Source organism: Ricinus communis, chromosome 7, assembly GCF_019578655.1.
Source record: "Ricinus communis isolate WT05 ecotype wild-type chromosome 7, ASM1957865v1, whole genome shotgun sequence".
NCBI classification, from domain to species: Eukaryota; Viridiplantae; Streptophyta; class Magnoliopsida; order Malpighiales; family Euphorbiaceae; genus Ricinus; species Ricinus communis.
This window is the reverse complement of record NC_063262.1, coordinates 7,342,050-7,361,708: the sequence shown is the minus strand read 5'-3', so window position 1 is coordinate 7,361,708 and position 19,659 is coordinate 7,342,050. Positions and strand designations below refer to the sequence as shown.

The window sequence follows — 19,659 nt, the reverse complement described above, 5'->3', positions numbered from 1 at the left end:
TTGAAAGGCAATCCAAAACAATTGCATTACAAGGCCCTTGAGAGGGCGATTCAACTTCATTAAACTATATTACTTTTAACTCCAAAATTGTTTATTTTTATTCTAATTAGACCATAAGGAATATAAAATTACTAATTCTATCTAACTGTTTAATATGCCTATATTAATTTAATTCAAAATATATATACACCCATGTCAACCAACATTGATAAAATCATGCTAAATTAATAAATTTTAATAGATTTGTTTATATTTTAAACCTAGTTAGCTTTAAGTTTACTTTCTTTTAAATCTAATTAGACCATAAGAAATATAAAAATATTTAATGTATGAATTTTAATAGATTCATTCAACTTAATTTATTTATTAATCTAATTAGACCATGATAAGTGATTTAAATTTTTATTAATTATATCGAACTTCTTAATATTATTATATTAATCAGTCTCAATAAGCTCATTTATATAATATTAACAAATCTCAATATTCTCATTCATATTACAAATTAATTAGATTTAAATTTAATTAGTCCATAAGTGATATAAAATTATTAATTAATTTTAACTTTATAATATGACTATATTGCCCCCGTTTTTCTTTCTAAAATAGTTGTCATTATGATTTTAATTTTTGTGTTTAATTTATAGTTACTTTTATTACAATTACATCCTAGCTTTTCCAATTTAAAATTCCATCAGCTAAAAATAAAATATAAAAGTCCAAAATTTTTAAAAAATCGGAATGCCAAACTAGCCTTAAAGTGTTACCAAAAGAAAATAAAAAAGATTTTATATCAAAAGATTAAACCACTTTTTCCTGAAATTACTCTAATGTAAAATTAGAAACTGAACCACATTTCAGCTTTTTTCTCAACCCGCAACACATTAAAGCCGTAAACTTCAATCTGGATTTTCCTCGGTTACTGGGTGCGTTGGGGCTAGCGGATGCCCACATTGACTGGATGAACACCCAACTGAGCAAAACATCAGTACAGTGAATCTTTGCTTAGTTTGTGTACCACCGCTCTCTCTCTGGGTGGGTAGGTGGCTGAAGTAAGGTTTGAGCGAGCTTCCCATGTAGTCAAAACCCCACGTCTTCCTTTCCCCCTCCTCCACCACTCTGTCCTCTAATACAATCATATCAAATCTACCTACTTTTCTCAAATGTAAGTCTGAAAATCGTTCAAATCACAACCATCTTGGTCCCTCCTCATTTCCTGGAACACCTGCACACGTCTATTTCATCATAAAATCAACGGCCTAGATGCTATCACCTCGTACAATCAAATTAGATGCTAACGCTATAACCCTACCTAAGCCCCCCCACTCTCTCTCTCTCTCTCTCTCTACAATTTCCCACCAACCTCCGAACACATTCCCCTTTATAAATGACTAACTTTTTTAGCTGTTAGTTTGGAGAATAGGCAGAACTCTATCACCAAACAAGCAAACAAAAGTCTTTTTTGATTCACCTACTATCACTAATGGCTGCTGCTTCTCTTCGAACCTTAACTTCAAGCATTTCTCATCTGGGTGGTTCTGCTCACCAATCTGTTGCTCTTGATTTGGGTTCTCAGCCTTCTCGATCCTTATTCTTCCCTTCACGTCCTTATAATCTTTTCCTCAAGTAAGTCACTTTCTCTGCACCTGTCTATTGATTCTGTTCTTGCTTTATATTGTTTTTCTTTAATATTTTGATGTCTTTTTAATGTAATTTAAGTAGCTGTTTTGTCTTTATGTTATGTTTTGATTAGAGATTGATTGTGGTGACGAAATTGCTTTTAAAGTTTAAGTCTTTTTGCTGGTTTGGTTGTTGGGTCTAAATAATTTTGCTTTTTCTTTTGGTTGCTGAGTTCTTTTTCACCTTTATTCTGTCTGTAAATCATGTGTATGGTTAAGACAATAAAATGATAATTGAAGGATGGCTAGTGCTATAAATTCTGCCAGATTGTTGAACTTGATGCATTGTATTCTCTGTTTGTTCGCATTGTTGGAAATCACACTTTCGGTTGACCAATCTTAGTTCTTTTGTAGACCACTAGAGGCTACTAGACAAGTAGGGTCATCTAGAATAAGTGCAGTAGTGAAGCCAGAAAGTGATTCTGATCAGGAGATGGAACTTGATATTTCTTTGAGCCCAAGAGTCAATTCTTTAAAACCTTCAAAGACTGTAGCCATAATGGACCATGCTACTTCTCTCTTAGAAGCTGGAATTCCCGTTATTCGATTGGCTGCTGGAGAACCCGATTTTGATACCCCAACTCCAATAGCAGAGGTGGATCTCCTTTTCTTTTGTTTATTTTGCAACTCTCATAGGCATTTTATCTGTCCTGTTCTGTTCTGTTCCTTAAAGTGGTTATTAGCACTACAATGGCAGTTGATTCTTTTCTTTTCTCTTCTTTTTGGTTGTGGTGGAAAAGTTAGGCTGGGATAAATGCAATTCGTGAAGGCTACACTAGATATACTCCAAATGCTGGTACATTAGAAGTTCGAACAGCAATTTGTCATAAACTGAAGGGTCAGTTTGTTTTAAGGCATCTTTCCATGGTTAAACTATTTAATACACTTGGTGCTTGGTGTCTTATGGGCATATGAGTTCTTACATGTTTGTGTTGACTTTTTAATTTTGGCAGAGGAGAACGGTCTCTCTTATGCACCTAATGAGATTTTGGTCAGCAACGGAGCTAAGCAAAGTATTGTTCAAGCAGTACTTGCTGTTTGTTCTCCAGGAGATGAGGTAAATTTTTCCAATTAGTATGATAATTATCATGGTATTGTTCTGTTATTAATTAATTGGTCCCGGAATAGTACCTTCTGTCGTTTGATTGTTGCCAATGGGTACATTTTCACCTTCTCATATTTGTATCAGGTTAAGAGTTCCTAGAACTCTGGTTTTCTGCATTCTACGAAATTTCATGACAGTCTTTATAGTCAAATTGAGAGCACATCTCATTCATTTACATCTTTGGTTATTGTTTCGCTGCAAAAATGATGTGTAAAACAAAATTGGTAGAGCGGTTAGCACGATTCACCATATTCTTAAATTGTAAAATTGATTTGCGTCTTCAATAGAGTGCTAGAATGCAATTAAGAAACAAGATAGCGTCAAAAAATGTATATTGTTTTTATTTATTCAGATTCACCCATTTCCTGGAACACCATATTTGAGTGCAGGGTCTCCTAATAATTTAAAGTTTTCTGTTTGCAAAAGTAGCTTATGTTGGCCAAAAAATTATTATAGGTTTTAATTCCAGCACCTTTCTGGGTCAGTTACCCAGAAATTGCAAGGTTGGCTGATGCAACACCTGTGATTGTTCCTACATCTATATCTGAGAATTTCCTCATGGATCCAAGGCTACTCGAATCCAAAATCAGTGAAAAATCTAGACTGCTGATTCTTTGCTCCCCATCTAACCCGACTGGATCAGTTTATCCAAAAGAATTGCTTGAAGAGATTGCACGGATTGTGGCAAAATATCCTAGGCTTCTGGTATGTTTTCTGAACCTGAATACAAGCCCTTTCCATTGTCTATTTATGTTGCTGAATTTCTTTGGTATGCTTCCAGGTTTTATCTGATGAAATATATGAGCACATAATTTATGCACCGGCTACCCATACAAGTTTTGCTTCGCTGCCAGGCATGTGGGAAAGGACTTTAACCGTGAATGGCTTTTCAAAGGTAACATCAAATGATTGCATTTGATGATTTGCCCAAAACATTAAACAGTATTTGTCTCCTTGTCTTCAGTAAAGACATGTTTCTGTATAAAATATTTGTATAGTTGTGAACAATAACCCAAATTGCTATGCCCCAACTTTTAGGCTTTTGCAATGACCGGTTGGAGACTTGGATATCTTGCTGCCCCTAGGCACTTCCTTGCAGCATGCAATAAGATCCAGAGTCAGGTATTAGATCATAGATAAATTTCATTCTGTTGATAGTTTCTGTCCGTTATGCACCATTTATTCTTTCTACCAAAACTTTACTTTGGATTTAATCCGGATGAATAATGTTCCAACGTTTATCTAGTTCTTTTTCTCTGATTAAATGTTTGTTGAATTATTGACGCTGTTCAATATATGTTTTAAGCTTCCCAACAATGTGATGAATGAATTAATTCTGGTACACTTGATTGAAAAGTTATTACTCCAGCAAGGTGGATGGAGGCAATTTGAATGTCAGCCACATTGATTGTTGTACGCTGCAGTTTGATAATTAGTTTTTATGATTGTCACACTTCCTGAATTCCATACATGCATTTGAGATATTTTTATGTGTGGACTTCTTGGGATTAATAGCAGGCTTCTGAAAGAGGTTATGATAACTTTCTCTAATCATCATGGAGATGGTCTATAGCATTGCGATACATATTATTGTCACAATGGTTAGGTATATTTTGCATAGGAACAAGGTTCTGAATAATGTATTATGAACTGTTTCAATATTGAAATCGGTGTAACAGTTTCTGATTGTATCGTCCACTGCTATTGTGAATTTTTAAATTCCTAGTAGAGCATTAAATTATGTAAGGGTGGGTGTCGAATCGGTGTAACGGAATTAAACCATGTAATGTTATCGGGCCATATCACCAATATTTAAAGCCCTGATTGGGAATAGGTTGATCGACCGTCTCTAACATTTCCCAATGTTAGTCCCATGGATTAAGTGTTTTTTCTGGACTAGTTGAAGGAAATAAAGATGGTGCTGAAAGTACTTGGTGGAATTTGAAGGCTCCATGAAAGGTCTAGATAGAAAAGATTTGGTTTTGTCATGAAGTCTTGAACTTTCATTATGCAACTAAAGCATACAGGAGATAAATGGAGCTGGTTTCTGGTTTAGATAGAGGATTGCTAATTTATTTTTTTAATCTTTAATAAAGCATGCGTAGTACATCCTGAAGCACTTGTGAGCATTAAAAAACTTGGGGTTTTTGAAATCTGAAGAATTTGATTTTGTAATTAGTAGAAGAATAATAAAGGATTCAGAATTTGTTAGGTGTGTAAGCCTGTATTATATGTTGCTAGAAGAGATCTCAGATTAAACCTTTATATCAATATTATTCTGATCTAAGAGCTTGGAATGGGATTAAGTTTGGCAGTGCATTATGAATCTTGGTGAATCTATCTATCTGATGAAAGGGGAGTTTACTTTGATAGTTTTGCTCTGTTGAACTGCTGTAAATGGTACATAGCCAACTTGGTAGTCCTATATGAGCTTCATGTCATTGTCTTTGGTCTCAGGGGGTCCCTATGAGAACTTTGGGGTTTGAGTTATGTGGATCTAGTACCCAATAGTATGATAGCAAATGTGCTTCTGTAAGGTAGGTGTACATTAAGTCCTACATCAAGCATGTAGTTAGTTGAATTGGACCATATAAGCAATTGCAAAGTGCTCCAAGTGCTTTTCTTGATTAGTCATTTTGGGCTCAAGAAGATAAAGTTTGCGTCCACTGTCATGATCCCATTTTTGTTACTCAATATGATCTCAACTGTGTGCCGCTGTCCGAACTATGGTTGATGTCAGTGGTATTTTTTTGCAGTTCACTTCAGGAGCTAGCAGTATAGCTCAAAAAGCAGCAGTTGCTGCATTAGGACTTGGCTTTGCTGGTGGAGAAGCAGTATCTACCATGGTGAAAGCATTCAAGGAACGAAGAGATTTCTTGATTAAAAGCTTTGGAGAAATGGAAGGGGTTAGAATGTCAGAACCTCAGGTGAGAGCACTTAGATACTTGAGAGCCTCGTTTTCGCCCTTTTCCATGCTTCTGTAATCTGATTCAGGTCATTTCTGCTTTCAGGGAGCATTTTATCTCTTCATTGATGTCAGCTCTTACTATGGCGTAGAGGTCGAAGGTTTTGGTAAAATTGACGATTCTGATTCTCTCTGCCGATACCTGCTAGATAATGCACAGGTATGTGTTTGTGGAATTTTTTTCCCTTCTCAGGGACTGAGAATGGTTTGTACTGTTTATCTACATTAATAATGCAAAAGTTGAAAAAACATTTGCCTGATATGTTGATTTAGATGAAACAACATTTATCTGTTAAGGGTTTGAGAACAATTTTGAAATCTGGTTAACTTGCTAGATCTAAGATCTTTAAGATAGGATTATGATTATCTGTATTGATTTCAGGTTGCAGTAGTCCCAGGGGGTGCCTTTGGAGATGACAGTTGCATACGCATCTCTTATGCAGCATCTCTCACCACCTTACAGGCAGCTGTAGAAAGAATTAAGAAAGCACTTATCCCACTCAAGCCTGCTGTCCCTGTTTGAGGTACAGCAACACTAACGTAAAATTGTGATTGTTGTACTCTCATTTGTGATTCAGATTGTATTTTGTCATCAATGGAATTGTTGTACGTGCAAATAAAAAGGACATTTTTGGAGAGGTTTGATTTGTTTCTGGAACTCATTTTTCTAATGATTTTGTTTCATCTTTTTGTTGCTCATCGGCTGCTTTTCATAATTAACCAAGTCCATTAGTTGAAAACAGTTTCTTGCAGAAATACAATGAGGTGCTTAATATTCTGAGATCATCTGTGTATGTTCTGTATCTTTAAAGTGACAAGCACATTTACCTTCCTACTCTAGGAGTACGTCTCCATTTGTACACCTGTTGGTAAAATAGTAGCGCTCGATCATTAAATGTTTCAAGTGTAAATTATTAGGGTTGGTGTAGGTAACTCTTGTCTACTCACAGTGTTGCACCATGTTTATTTTTCATGCAAAATATTTTTCTAATCCATGTTTGTGCTATGAAAATGTTCAGTTAAATTTCAGGCATATGCTTTATCTATTTTATCAATAATATTTGCTAATCTGTCAGAATTAGCTTTATTTAGGACTATAAATTCTAAAATATTTGAAATTCTATTATGTTATTTTTTATTATTGTTACTCTTCTTTGTATGCGGTTCAAACTATTGTTATTATTTTAATTATAAATATTATTTTAATTTAAAACATTGAATTGTACTTTTTTATTTTAAAAGAACTTTTATGTATTAGTAAATTAAATACACATGATATAAATTTTAGTAACTGAAAATTATCTTTTCTAATTTAATTTGGCTTAATAGTTGAAAAATGGAAACCTATATGATTTTTGGTGATTTTGGCAATTTTAATCAATTTTTCTATTTTGGTAAAAATAATTTGAATTGTAAAATTATTGGCAATTTTGGCCTATTTTCAATTTAGGTAAATTAAATGATGTGGTATAATATAAATAAGCCACTCGTATTGCGATCAAAATTAGATATTGCTCAAAACTGTAAATAATTTTGTAAATTTAAGTTATTTTTGTTAAAATTAAAATAATTAGCTAAGTTGCCAAAATGAAATAGATTTGTAATTTCCAGGATTAGGCTATTTAATTACCATTATTATAGTATTTTTTAAAAATAAATAGTTAATATATTAATGATTCTGATAAAATTATATAATTAATATGTTATTTTATACGATGAGAATTTTATTTGATTAAAAAAATAATTTAGTAATTAATATTTTGTTATATTTATATAAATTTTTTTGATAATAAAATAAATATAAGAATAACGTATCATTATATTTATGTGTCAAAACTTTACTTATACCTCAAAACTAATATAGAATACATATATATAAGGAATAAATTTTCTTTTGGATTATCATTAAGTATTATTTCCTAAAAACGGTAAAAAATTTTAAATATTAGAATTTTACTAAATTATTAATCATTGAATTTATAAATATTTAATATATTATTATTATATATATATATATATATTTAAATAAAGAAATATGATTTTAATCTTACGATTGTAAGAATATATTTATATATAAAATAACAGTAAACTTGAGCATTGAACAATGTACAGATAGACGAAAAAATAATTTACAGTTCATTTCTTAAAAATAGTTAAAAATAAATCAAATGTGATTCGTTTATATTTTCTGCTTCTAAAACCCATCTCTTGTAAAAGAAATCTGATTCGAGAAGAGCATTTGAATTTTAATATGAAGAAAAATATTAGTAAAATCATAACTTAAAAAGTAACGATGGATATTATAATGACTCATTATATAATTATTTTTTTTTGTGAATTATAGGATCACTGGCATCAATTCTATTTTTTTTTATAAATATTTAATTAGTTATTACAACAATATTTATATAATTAGTAACTCATTTTGACGGATAATTTTCCTATCTTAAAAAAGAATGCTCCTAAAACATTGGGCTATTTAAATTACTGCCTACTGAGTTCTAAAATTTCCACTCTGGCCCATAAAGATGCACAAGCAAAAGCTACGAGTAGGTCGAATAAGGAAAAGAAAAAAGTGGAAAGAAGAAACATAGTCATTCAATTGGCCTAATGAGATGGTTTAGGATGAGACCTTGATTCAAAGTTATGTAAGACATTAGGGAATACGAGCATCAATTCTTTTTCAACACAAGGAAAGATCAATTATGCATGGCCTTGCATGTGAAGAAAGTAGAAAACTTTTTCCACAGGTTTCAGAAATTTAAAAAAAGGCCCTTCTTACCATTTGTTTGCAGCAAGATATTCCTGTCTGACTGGATATGCTTTCTGATAAGACATCCCCAATAAGCTAACTCAATATTGAATTAACCTCTTGACTTGAACTACAATACAATCAAACTCAAAAAGAAGAATTCTCTTCTTTAACCCTTTCCTGTACCCTTTCTCTTGTTTTGCTTAGCCGTATATAACATAATGATGATGAGCAGATTTGGAAAAATCCCAGAATCGTAAATTTGTACAGGAACCTAACAGAAATACCCGAAAATGGATACTTTTGAGTCTTATCAGGAAGGGGTATCATCAGAGATTGTATTCTTCGACTTGGAAACAACAGTGCCCAACAGAGCAGGAGGACGATTCTGGGTATTGGAGTTTGGTGCAATTATAGTTTGTCCAAGAAAACTTGTTGAGATAGAGAGTTATACTACTCTCATAAGACCTAAAGACTTGTCTGTTGTGGCATTAAGATCTGGTCGAAGTGGTGGCATAACTCGCAACGCTGTTGCAGATGCACCTGCATTTGAAGAAGTTTCTGACAAAATTTATAGCATCTTGAATGGAAGAATATGGGCAGGACACAATATCCGAAGATTTGATTGTATTCGCATTAAGGAAGCATTTGCAGAGCTTGGTAAGGATCCACCTGTACCTGTTGGAATGATTGACTCTTTAGGGGTCTTGTCTCAGAAGTTTGGCAGAAGAGCTGGTAATCTCAAGGTATGTATATATGCTTATACATCCTGCATGAACCTCTAGATATTAAGATTTCAACTATAGTTTAGGATAGCAATGCTTAGAGCTCTTTGATGTCTTAATCATACTACTACTGTTCCAATCTCTATATCTTGACAAACAGTCTTCTTTTATGTGCAGATGGCAACTTTAGCTGATTACTTTGGCCTTGGACAGCAAAAGCACCGGTATCTATATGCAACCTTGTTGAGAACATTCCTAATTCTTCACTGTAATTGCTTAATATGATAGTTTCAATGTGCATTAAACAGGAGCCTTGATGATGTTCGTATGAATCTGGAGGTCCTGAAGCACTGTGCCACAGTTTTGTTTTTGGTAATCTTGAACATCTAGTCGTTAATAAACTTTCCATTTTTATATATCCATTCAATGCAATAATGGAAGTGCATCAAAATCTAAGAAATTCATGGTAACCAATTTGTGGGTGATTTTGCATGAAGGAATCAAGTCTTCCAACTCTATTGAATGGCAAATGGCACAACTCTTCAACAGTTACTACACGCAGTAGAAGTAATGGAAAATTGCCATTTAGGGAAGAGACAAGCCGCAAATCTCCTCCTACCACTCTTGGGTACCAAAGAGCAGTCCCTTATGCGAGAGGAAGTTTAGGAAAGGTTATTACATTTTTATGATTATACTTTTCACAAATTTGTTCTTATTTTTATTTTATGTCAAAATAAGATGAATACTAAGAACGCATTGCATGAAAAACAGGTGACAGAAGGAGTGAAAAATTTGATATGCAAGGCCCAAGAGACAAAATCCCTTAACAAGTTACTTAAGCATTCTCATTCTTTGCTCAGATGATAGCATGATCAAGGGCTTTTGCTAGTTTAACTATTTTGCATCTTCATGAATTGGAATTCACAAGATTCGATCCTGAGGATATCTTTAATTCCATAGAACGAAGAGACAACTGCAACAAAATTCAATTTGATTGTTTATTCTTCAACTGATTGATGAATTCGTTTCTGTTTTAACTTCTAGTAATCCAATAACATATTTCAAGGGTTATACCTGTATCTTATGACAAATATGTAATCATGTTGAGAAGAAAACGGCTAAAGAAATATTAATGTCAATTCTCTTTCTACCTTATTTTGATTTCCACCATGACATGCATTTTGACTGATTAAAACGTAAAATGTGTACAAAAGATTGAAGTATGCAACTATTTAGCATTTGAATTGACATAGTTAGAAAATAAGTAAATTTAGCTTAATTACCTTTTTATTATATCATGGACCTAGTACATGATATATCATATGTATTCAACAATAGAAAAGGTAAATTTTTATTTTATGGTAAGCGTATTTTATAAATTATAAAATTGGGCTGATATAAATAAAAATAATTGGTAATTTACTAAAAAGGACAAAAACAATACAATTTAAATTCATTACAAGGTATGAATTATTATACTATGAAATAATTTTTTTATGCCCCAACTCTTCATTTTTTATTATATTATTATTAAAAATTTATTATTATATTTATTATTTTATATTTTAGTGTTTTTATATTTTTTACTATAATATTAAATTTATATTTAATAGTATGCCAGCATATTTATGGCATATACTGATTTAAATAATATTTTTAATCCAAAAAAAACATATCGATAATATTTTAATATTAATTTTATATGTAATTAACATATCAATTAATTAATTTTTTAAAATTATTTTATATTTATTACATTAATAAAATTTAATATATTATAGATTTTATTATGGAAGACACTTGAAAATATTTTAAATTATTATTATGTTTTAAACATATGACAAATAATTAGAAAATATGGAAAATGTTATTAAGTTCTTTTACAATCTCATTTATATTATTATCTATAATCAAATAATAACGATAACCGTGCAATGCGCAGGTAAATGACTAGCATCTATTAAATATATAGATAAGTTATTTGACTAATGACCTAATTGAATATTTCTATAATTATATATAGTTTGTCTTAATGTTTTTTTTTTATTTGTTAAAATTAGAATTCTCTTATAATTATCTCTTTAATTAATAGCTTATGTCTCTTATTCTATTAGTTCATGTCTTATTTTTATTAATTAAAATACCATGTCTTAGTTAATTTAACTAATTTAATCTAACGCCTTAGTTTTTAATTTAAATAAATTAAATTCAAGTGAAATACAAATATAATTTAAATCCAAATTGTAATACATTTTTTATAATTCTTATAAGTTAAAATTTAAATAATAATTTACAGAGACTATTGTTATCTAAATAAAAATATAAGAACCCAATCTCACAAAATAAAAATGTAAAATTTTAATACATAAAACATAAAAATTATTTATACATGTATTAAAATAACGTGTGTAAAACACACTCTTATTCTTATTAGATAATAGCTTTGAATTTCATAAAAATAAAAATATAAAAACTCAATTTAAGAAATAAGAGTTCATCTAACAAAAATTGCAAGGGTGGTAGATTAATCGAATTGGCCATCATTTCGAGGTTGGGATGTGACACAAACCGTTAAATTCTTATGCAGCCAACAGATTTCCAAGTTTCACAACATCTATAATCCCTAATTTAAAAGAAAAAAAAGGAGAAGAGGTTGACACTTCAACATATGTGAGATTCTACCCTTAAGAATATATACAATAGAATATGGTAAAGAAGATAAAAAGAGTTTCACACTTCATCATACTGCCTAAGATAATAGATAAAATAAAACTAACAAATATAAAAGAAAGAGCAATATAAAAATAGGAGAGGAAAGGACAATGAAATCCTAACAAATTTTGTATTCAAAAGAATAACTCAGAATCTAAATTAGAATTTATTAATTTTTCTCCAACAGTACAAATTGTTAAAAGAAAATACACCAAATCGATAAATTATGGACATATATTCATTGGTTTTAAATGATGGAGATCATCTAATACCAAAATATAAAACACTATACATACGTGTCACTCTCTTATTAGTTATGGTATATACACTAAGCGTAGATAAGAATCTCCCTTTTAAATAATTTTTAAATTTCTTATTAAGATATTCACCAACATTGTCACATTAAAACTGCTTGATATGTGTATGAAACTGATTCTGGATCAGATTTTTAAAAGCGACAAAATATCAAAAATCTCATTTTTGGCCCATAAAGGATAAACCCATATATACCCAATATAATCATCAAGAAAGGAAACATAATATTTATAACTAGAGAGGGGATTAATTGGGGAATGCCAGACATCATAGTGAATTAATTGGAATGGTTCAACAGTTACATTTCTTGAATTTTGAAATGGCAACTTAGAGTGCTCGCCAAGTTGACAAGCACGACAAAAATAATTTTAATATCTTGGAACTAAAAAATACTAGACTTTTGTTGAAAATATATTGATATAACAAGTGCACCAGGGTGAGCAAGTCGTTGATGCCAAAATGAAGAAGACACCTTGGAAGCAATGGTGGCTGAAGGAGGAGGAACAGAATCATCATAACCTGTTGTTAAAAATGGTTAGAGATGACTCAAACTATTGCAATGATAAACTGCTTGCTGGGTTTGAATATCCGTCAAACTAAAAGCCAAAGAACCAAAATTCATGGAATAATAATTGTCTAAGACAAAAAAACGGATAGAAAGTAAATTAAAACACAAATATGGAACAACTAAGACACTACTCAAAAGAAATTTTGAAGTTGGAGTGTGAAGAATTTTCTGACCAACATGCGTAATGGACCTTTTTGCATCATCACCAATTCGAACTGTATTTGTACCATGATAAGGTTTATCGCTATCCAAATTAAGAGGATCATTGGTCATATAATCTGAAGCTCCTATATCAGTTTGCCAAGTAGGTTCTTGAAGATGTACGCCAGCAAAAGCACCTTAGAGATCATTATGGCTCATTGCATTGAGGATAAAAATTGGCAATATGGTAAGTGTTGTTATATATTTGGCATTAGAGTGGAGGAGCACCAAGGATTGAATTACCAGAATGCCATGTAGAGTGTTGAATTACTAGAATGCCATGTAGAGCGGCCTTGATAATTGTTGGAAAAATGACTAGTGCCATTATAGTTGTAGGAAGATCGTTATGATGAACTAGAAAAATATCCACTATGATAGCCACCACCAAAAGATTACCATTGCCACCGTAGGAGCCAAAACTGCCCCGATTTTGGCTATATCGACCACTGTGGGAACCTTGAAAATTGCCTTTACTTAGAAAGTGTCCACCACAGTTATGAACAATCACAAGAGCTTAACTTTCAGAGTTAGAATTGGATTCAGTCTGAAGATGGGATTCATGAGCAAGTAAGAAGGATTGTAATTCCTCAAAGGTTGGTAAAAGGTGTTTAGTAGTCGTTACGGTAACAACATCCGAATATATAGAGGGCAATCTAGATGAAATTTGAAGAATAACATCACTATCGTCAACTGGACGACCAATGGAATAAAGAGACTCAACTGTGGATTTAATGTAATGAAGGTTTTTAGACATAGAATGAGAACCTTTAAATGCTTGATTGAAGGCAAGTTTGAGTTGCATATATTTAGCATTGCCATAATCATTAAAAAGAGTTTGAATAGCAGCTCAGGTTTCATGAGCAGTAAGGGATGTGCCTGGTTTTGGCAGCTCTACTACCATAAAGAAAAGGATTGTCGCACGTAAATATGATATCCCAATACTTGTATTTATAATGATAAGATAGGTACAAAATACATAGTTAGACATGTAAAAGTGGAATAAGTATAACCCTAAACATATTGCATATTAGAAATTTAATTGTAAAATTATTTTGGTAAAGAAAGGTTCGAGTGCTGATATACGGGTAAATTGCCCAGCTGGTACCGAATTTTGGGACTGTATATCAATTTGATACCAAGACTTTAATTTGAATCAAAATGGTACCAAAAGTACATAAAAGTATATCAATTTAGTCCAAATGTTCAATTTCCAACAATGGATGGTGACGTGGCAAGTTGAGGAGACAAAGTTAATTGACGTGGCAGACGCTGAGGGGGCGAAACAACCAGAATATGCCTCCTCAGCTTGCCACATCATAATCCATTGTCGGAAATTAGACATTTGGACTAAACTGATATACTTTTCTGTACTTTTAGTACCATTTTGATTCAAATTAAAATTTTGATATTAAATTGATATATAGTCCTAAGGTTTGGTACCAGCTGGGCAATTTACCCGCTGTTATACATACAAGAAATTAGATGTTTGGATGCTTATGGGTTGATTATATTTTTCAATTATAAATTATAAAATAATTTTTAATAAATTATTTCTTGACAATATCGATGAACAAGTAGATAGAATAGTAGATAGATAAACAAAATCTTTTCTTACTCCTTCATAGGCTAAAAAGTGATAAACATACATTTTCTCATAAAATTAAGAAAATTTATTATTATATAGTATCTAAAATAAGTGGTAAGCTTATAATAAGTCATAATATTTCCATAACATCTATATAAGCAATTAATATTATAATTAATATTTAATATAATAAATATGACATATTAAATTTTAGAATTTTATGTGATATAATTTTATTAAATTTTGTCAAGTAGAGTATTATTGTATATGTACAGCTTTGCTTCTTTTTCTTTTCTTGTTTAGCCACGTAGACCTTTACTTGCTTTCACTTTTTTTTTTGAAAAATATGTAGTAAAAATATTATATTTTTATATTTTTAATAAAATATTACTTATAGTACAATTCTTAATTTGATAAAATTAAATAAAAAGTTTAAAATAATGTAAATAACTTATTTTATTAAGTTATAAAGTTATTTTATATGATAAAAGAATTCAAAAATATAGCATTATATTGCCATATTATAGCAATAATAAATTTCTTAATATTAATAAAAGTAACAATTAAAACCATTTAACATAAGAATATAACATTATTCTGCTGTAAAATTTTGAAACCTGTAGTAGCTTTAACATCTTACTGCCTTTCTCTCACTCAATAAATGTATCTTGTCTATACGGTATTGTTATAATAAAAATAAAATAATGTATGTTGAAATATATTTTTGCTCCAAAAGTATTATGTTTTATTATAGTCACAATGATCAATATTACTATATCTTATTTCTAATTTTTGTTCACAATTTTTAATATTACTAACATATAAAAACTATTTAGCGAAAATTAATTTTATTATAAATCGCTGCTATTATTATTTTGTTACAGTATTTTAATGTTTGTTTTGTTAAGTAATAAGATATATTATTCATGTTTGTATTTGTATAAAAAGACTTGACATCTAAAGAAAAAAAAAATCTCCAAGTATCTAAATGAAAATCTAAAAGGGAGTAAGCAAAAAGAAAAGAAAGAGAAAATAAGGGCTTGAAAAGCAAGTGATATAAAAAAAACATAAATACTCATTGATCTTTTGTTTGTAAATAAAGATTTTGCCTCTTGAATAAGGTTATGATGATTTGGATTATACATCATAATTGTATCATTTGAAGATGAATTAGGATATTTGTTGTGAAACATGTGTGAATGGTGGGTGCTTGAATCTTTTGATTAATAATAATTGAGTTTACACTTCTAAAGAAAATTTTGATGACTCAAGTTGTTCTTGGATTGACATGATCTTTGCCTTAGTGAGATTCTTTTGAGTAATATCTCTAAGCTGAGTATGAATGTTCTTCATGATTTTTACAAATGTTAATTTTAAGTTGCTATTTACTTTAAAACAGGTAAAAGTTTAAGTGTTAAGGTATTTGATAGGCTCATATTATGTGTATATATTTAGGGTGTTTTAGTGCTTTAATAGTATGTTTTATATACAAAATATGTGGAAATAAATATTTATTACCTCGCTTTAGCTTAATTATCCAATTTCATGTATCATTAGCCAAAAAGAAAAGAATATGAATTAAATACTAACAAATGGGCTTAAATAGGACTGCGCCAATATCCAAAATTAAAAATGCGTGGACTACTATTTTCATAGTCTTGGCCGAATAATACAAAGCCTGAGGGAAGATTAATTAAGTTCTTTTGTAATTATGGACCATTATTAGTTATTTGTTTTACTTAGAATAGTTAAGAGTTATAGAAGATTACTTATAGAGGTTTTATATTTAGATGATAACTCTCAAAAGAAATCTCTACAAATATTGAAAATCAAATACACAACTGATATATAGAGTCTGCATCTATCTATTATTCCTCTCTCGGCAATTTTCTACCATTTATCTTCTAAAAACACTTTAGTTTTAGTTTTCATTATTCTTTCAAGATCTAAGAAGCTTTTCAAGAAGTGGAGAATGATGATCAATCACTTTCATATCTTGATGGATTCTGGATTTCGAAAGAGTCTTTAATTTCTGTTTTATTTTTAATGTCTTTCTATTTAAATACAATGATCGTTTGATTAAATATATCATACTAGTTTTCATAAATATTTAGTTTAGCCTTTCCACTTATGTATGAATCTTGTTATATTTTTATTTAATGAGTTTTTTTTACCTTCATATCTTTATTAGTTTTAGTCATTATTGTGGGTTAACATCATATCAATTTAATAATAGTAGTTATTATAATTTTTTTTTTAAAATTGAATGTATTAGAAACATTATCTTTACTTTAATCTATGTTGGTAGAAGAAATTTTAGTTGTATTATTAGTTTGAGTAATTAAAAGAAAAGAAATATCACAATTCCATTTATTAGATTTAGACTTAAGATTAAAACAAGGAGATTACTAAGTAATTGACTAGACTAAATACTATTCTTATCATATAGTTTTCGTTAATTATATCATTGTATATTTATTTTATGAATATTCTACTTTCTTAAAATACTGGTTCTATAATTTTTTAAGAGATTGACATTGACGTAAACTTATATTTAATATGAGAACGGTTTATACACTTAGGAGTATATATATATATATATATAAATTTAATACTGTATTAAGTGAGATAATGGGTTGGAGATGAACTTGATTGAAAGTTACAAATGGGAAGTAGTTGAAGGGATTTGGAAATAAGTAACCAAAAGTGGAAGAGAAATGAGAGTGTGGAGGCACTAACTTAAATTTAATTGCTTTCAATCCAATAAGCTCCGAAAGGAACACAAAACCTTAGAGATACAATGAATGTGGACATGTTGTTTAGGTAAAAAGTGAAATATCATTAGCCATCCACAACACTAAAGTGATGAGCCACCGGAATCAAATTCTATTATATGATTAAACCAGTGATAGAAAAATCATAGTGAGCATCTCTTGAGACACTTTTTAGATACAATGAACATAGACACCTTTTTCCATGGAAAACGAGAGATCGATTTCCAATAAAACACAAAAGGCAGGTTAAGTGTACATGTTTGACTTAAGGCATGATCCTGCAAACCAGAGTCCTATGTTGAAAAATGAGATTAAGATTGACCGTTGGATGATGAAAAGATAGATTTAGTTTTTCTTTAATTTAATTTAGTTTATATTTTTTATAGATTATATTTTGTAAATTTATGTTTGAGTAGATATGAATTTATTTGTTTTTTTGCAAATGCAATTTTTAACTTTAACAGTTCCAGATACGACTGTTATTATTATTTATAATAAAATATAATTTGGTCATTAATTTTATTATAAAGATTTAAATAAATTTATGGATTTTTTATTCCAAATCTTTGTATACTTGGCTCAAATGAACTATATTTTAAGAAAAAAAATAAAAGAGGCTCTCTCTCGAAAATAAAAATAATTTAAAAATTATTTTATAATTTTAGTACAATTAATATAAATAAGCAATAAGTAACTATTACCACTATTATGCTCGCTAAAACTAATATCATTTCTATCACGTTTGGCACAACTACTATTATAATTGTCTCTTTCACTGTCATTATTAAGAAAAAATAATAAGAACACCATAATATTTATTCTCTTATTATATTTTATTTAAATATATATGTATTCTTAATTTAAATAATTAAATATGAGATATCTTTTATTTTTTATTAGGGAGTGTGTAACTCACTCTTTTACTTTTATAAAAATTAAGACTAATTTAAGCTAAATATATAAAAGTTTAAGTTAAAATGTTTAAATATTTAGAAAATGGCTAAATTGAACCTGAACAATAAGACTAGTGGTCAAATTAGACTTTATACCTTATTATTTTGATTATAAAGTTGGGTTTATAGATAAGATTTAATAGATTTTTTAATATTTTATAATTATTTATAATATTTTTAAAAATAAAAATAAATTAAATATATTTAATTATCTTTTATAATAAAGTTTAATATTTTAAGATTTTATAAGTGTAATAATATAAAATTATTTTAAAATTTTTTATTAATTGATTTTTAGTATTATATAAACTAATATAGTTGATATTATTAATTCATTAGAATAAAAATTATTTTATAATTAGAAAACTAACTTATTAGTTAATATAATGTTAAAAATATTATTTAAAATATTACTTTTTTTAAGAATTGAAGTCATTGTCTAATTAGAATACAATTTGCTAGTCAATTTAATATTGAAAATATATAAAATGTCTTCTAAAATTATAATTATTATATAATTAGAAATATAATTTATTAATCAATAAATTAATAAAAAAATTAAAAATTATATATAAACTTGAATCATGTATCAAAAATAAATATTTATACCAAAATCAAAAATTATATGTCAAAAATAAATTTCATATTATGTTTCAGAATCAAATATATATAGAAATATATATTTAAATTTTTGATAGTTTAAACTTTAATTTCAGTTTTATTTATTCTTTTATCAATTATTTTATTCTTTTATATTATGATTTCAGTTTGAAATTACCCCGACGGTCCCAATCTAATTCCAGTTCAGTTCTAATCTAATTTTGGAATTGGCAATTTTTATTTTTGGATCAGTAAGCCAATTTCTTATTGGTTAACAAATATAAAAGTAGAATATTCAGAAGAAAAAAGTTCATTTGAACGGAAAAGAAAGATGAAAAGTTTAAGTTTGAAATATTAATAGGGCAATGAATATGATAGACTAAAGACACTCTCTATGGGAGAAATTTTTAAATAAAATTTAATCTACCATATCATATTTATAGACCAAATCAATTGTATAATGACATATAATGTTGTTTATCATATATTATATTTATATTGGTTGATTTTTAAATATAACATATAATAAACTATGTCACATATTATCTCATTTCCACCCGTCATATTCGTTTTTGTAATATCTACCTTTGAATGTGAATCAAATATTTTATTAGAAACTTAAATCTAAATTTAGTAGTTATTTATTGGATAGCCAATTTCAACTATTGATTTTGAAACCAGTGGTTAGATTTTATAAATATTTTATTAATAATAATAGATGAGGA

At 29.1% G+C, this 19,659-nt stretch overlaps 2 protein-coding genes across 2 annotated transcripts; both read left to right on the top strand.

Moving 5' to 3' along the window:
* The first annotated feature begins 884 nt into the window (after positions 1-884).
* LOC8265602 (bifunctional aspartate aminotransferase and glutamate/aspartate-prephenate aminotransferase) lies at positions 885-6,387 on the top strand. Its single transcript, XM_002528926.4, has 10 exons — positions 885-1,626; positions 2,034-2,274; positions 2,424-2,517; positions 2,633-2,736; positions 3,241-3,489; positions 3,566-3,679; positions 3,823-3,906; positions 5,541-5,711; positions 5,796-5,909; positions 6,132-6,387. Exons 1-10 carry the CDS (start codon positions 1,484-1,486, stop codon positions 6,270-6,272), a joined length of 1,455 nt encoding a protein of 484 aa, XP_002528972.1. The 5' UTR covers positions 885-1,483; the 3' UTR covers positions 6,273-6,387.
* Positions 6,388-8,452: 2,065 nt separating this feature from the next.
* Positions 8,453-10,371, top strand: LOC8265601 (protein NEN4). The gene is made up of 5 exons (XM_048377156.1): positions 8,453-9,247; positions 9,404-9,450; positions 9,535-9,598; positions 9,724-9,897; positions 9,998-10,371. The coding sequence occupies exons 1-5, from the start codon at positions 8,795-8,797 to the stop codon at positions 10,088-10,090; spliced, it is 831 nt and encodes a 276-aa protein (XP_048233113.1). The 5' UTR covers positions 8,453-8,794; the 3' UTR covers positions 10,091-10,371.
* Positions 10,372-19,659: the final 9,288 nt, after the last annotated feature.

What these genes read in the sequence shown, in the direction of transcription:
- LOC8265601 (XM_048377156.1), top strand. Translation starts at nt 8,795, where the DNA reads ATGGATACTTTTGAGTCTTATCAGGAAGGGGTATCATCAGAGATTGTA. An exon ending in GAAGAGCTGGTAATCTCAAG is followed by an intron (nt 9,248 to 9,403) that starts GTATGTATATAT and finishes TTTTATGTGCAG; the next exon opens with ATGGCAACTTTAGCTGATTA. An exon ending in GTGCCACAGTTTTGTTTTTG is followed by an intron (nt 9,599 to 9,723) that starts GTAATCTTGAAC and finishes TTTTGCATGAAG; the next exon opens with GAATCAAGTCTTCCAACTCT.
- LOC8265602 (XM_002528926.4), top strand. Translation starts at nt 1,484, where the DNA reads ATGGCTGCTGCTTCTCTTCGAACCTTAACTTCAAGCATTTCTCATCTG. An exon ending in AATTTGTCATAAACTGAAGG is followed by an intron (nt 2,518 to 2,632) that starts GTCAGTTTGTTT and finishes TAATTTTGGCAG; the next exon opens with AGGAGAACGGTCTCTCTTAT. An exon ending in GCAATAAGATCCAGAGTCAG is followed by an intron (nt 3,907 to 5,540) that starts GTATTAGATCAT and finishes ATTTTTTTGCAG; the next exon opens with TTCACTTCAGGAGCTAGCAG.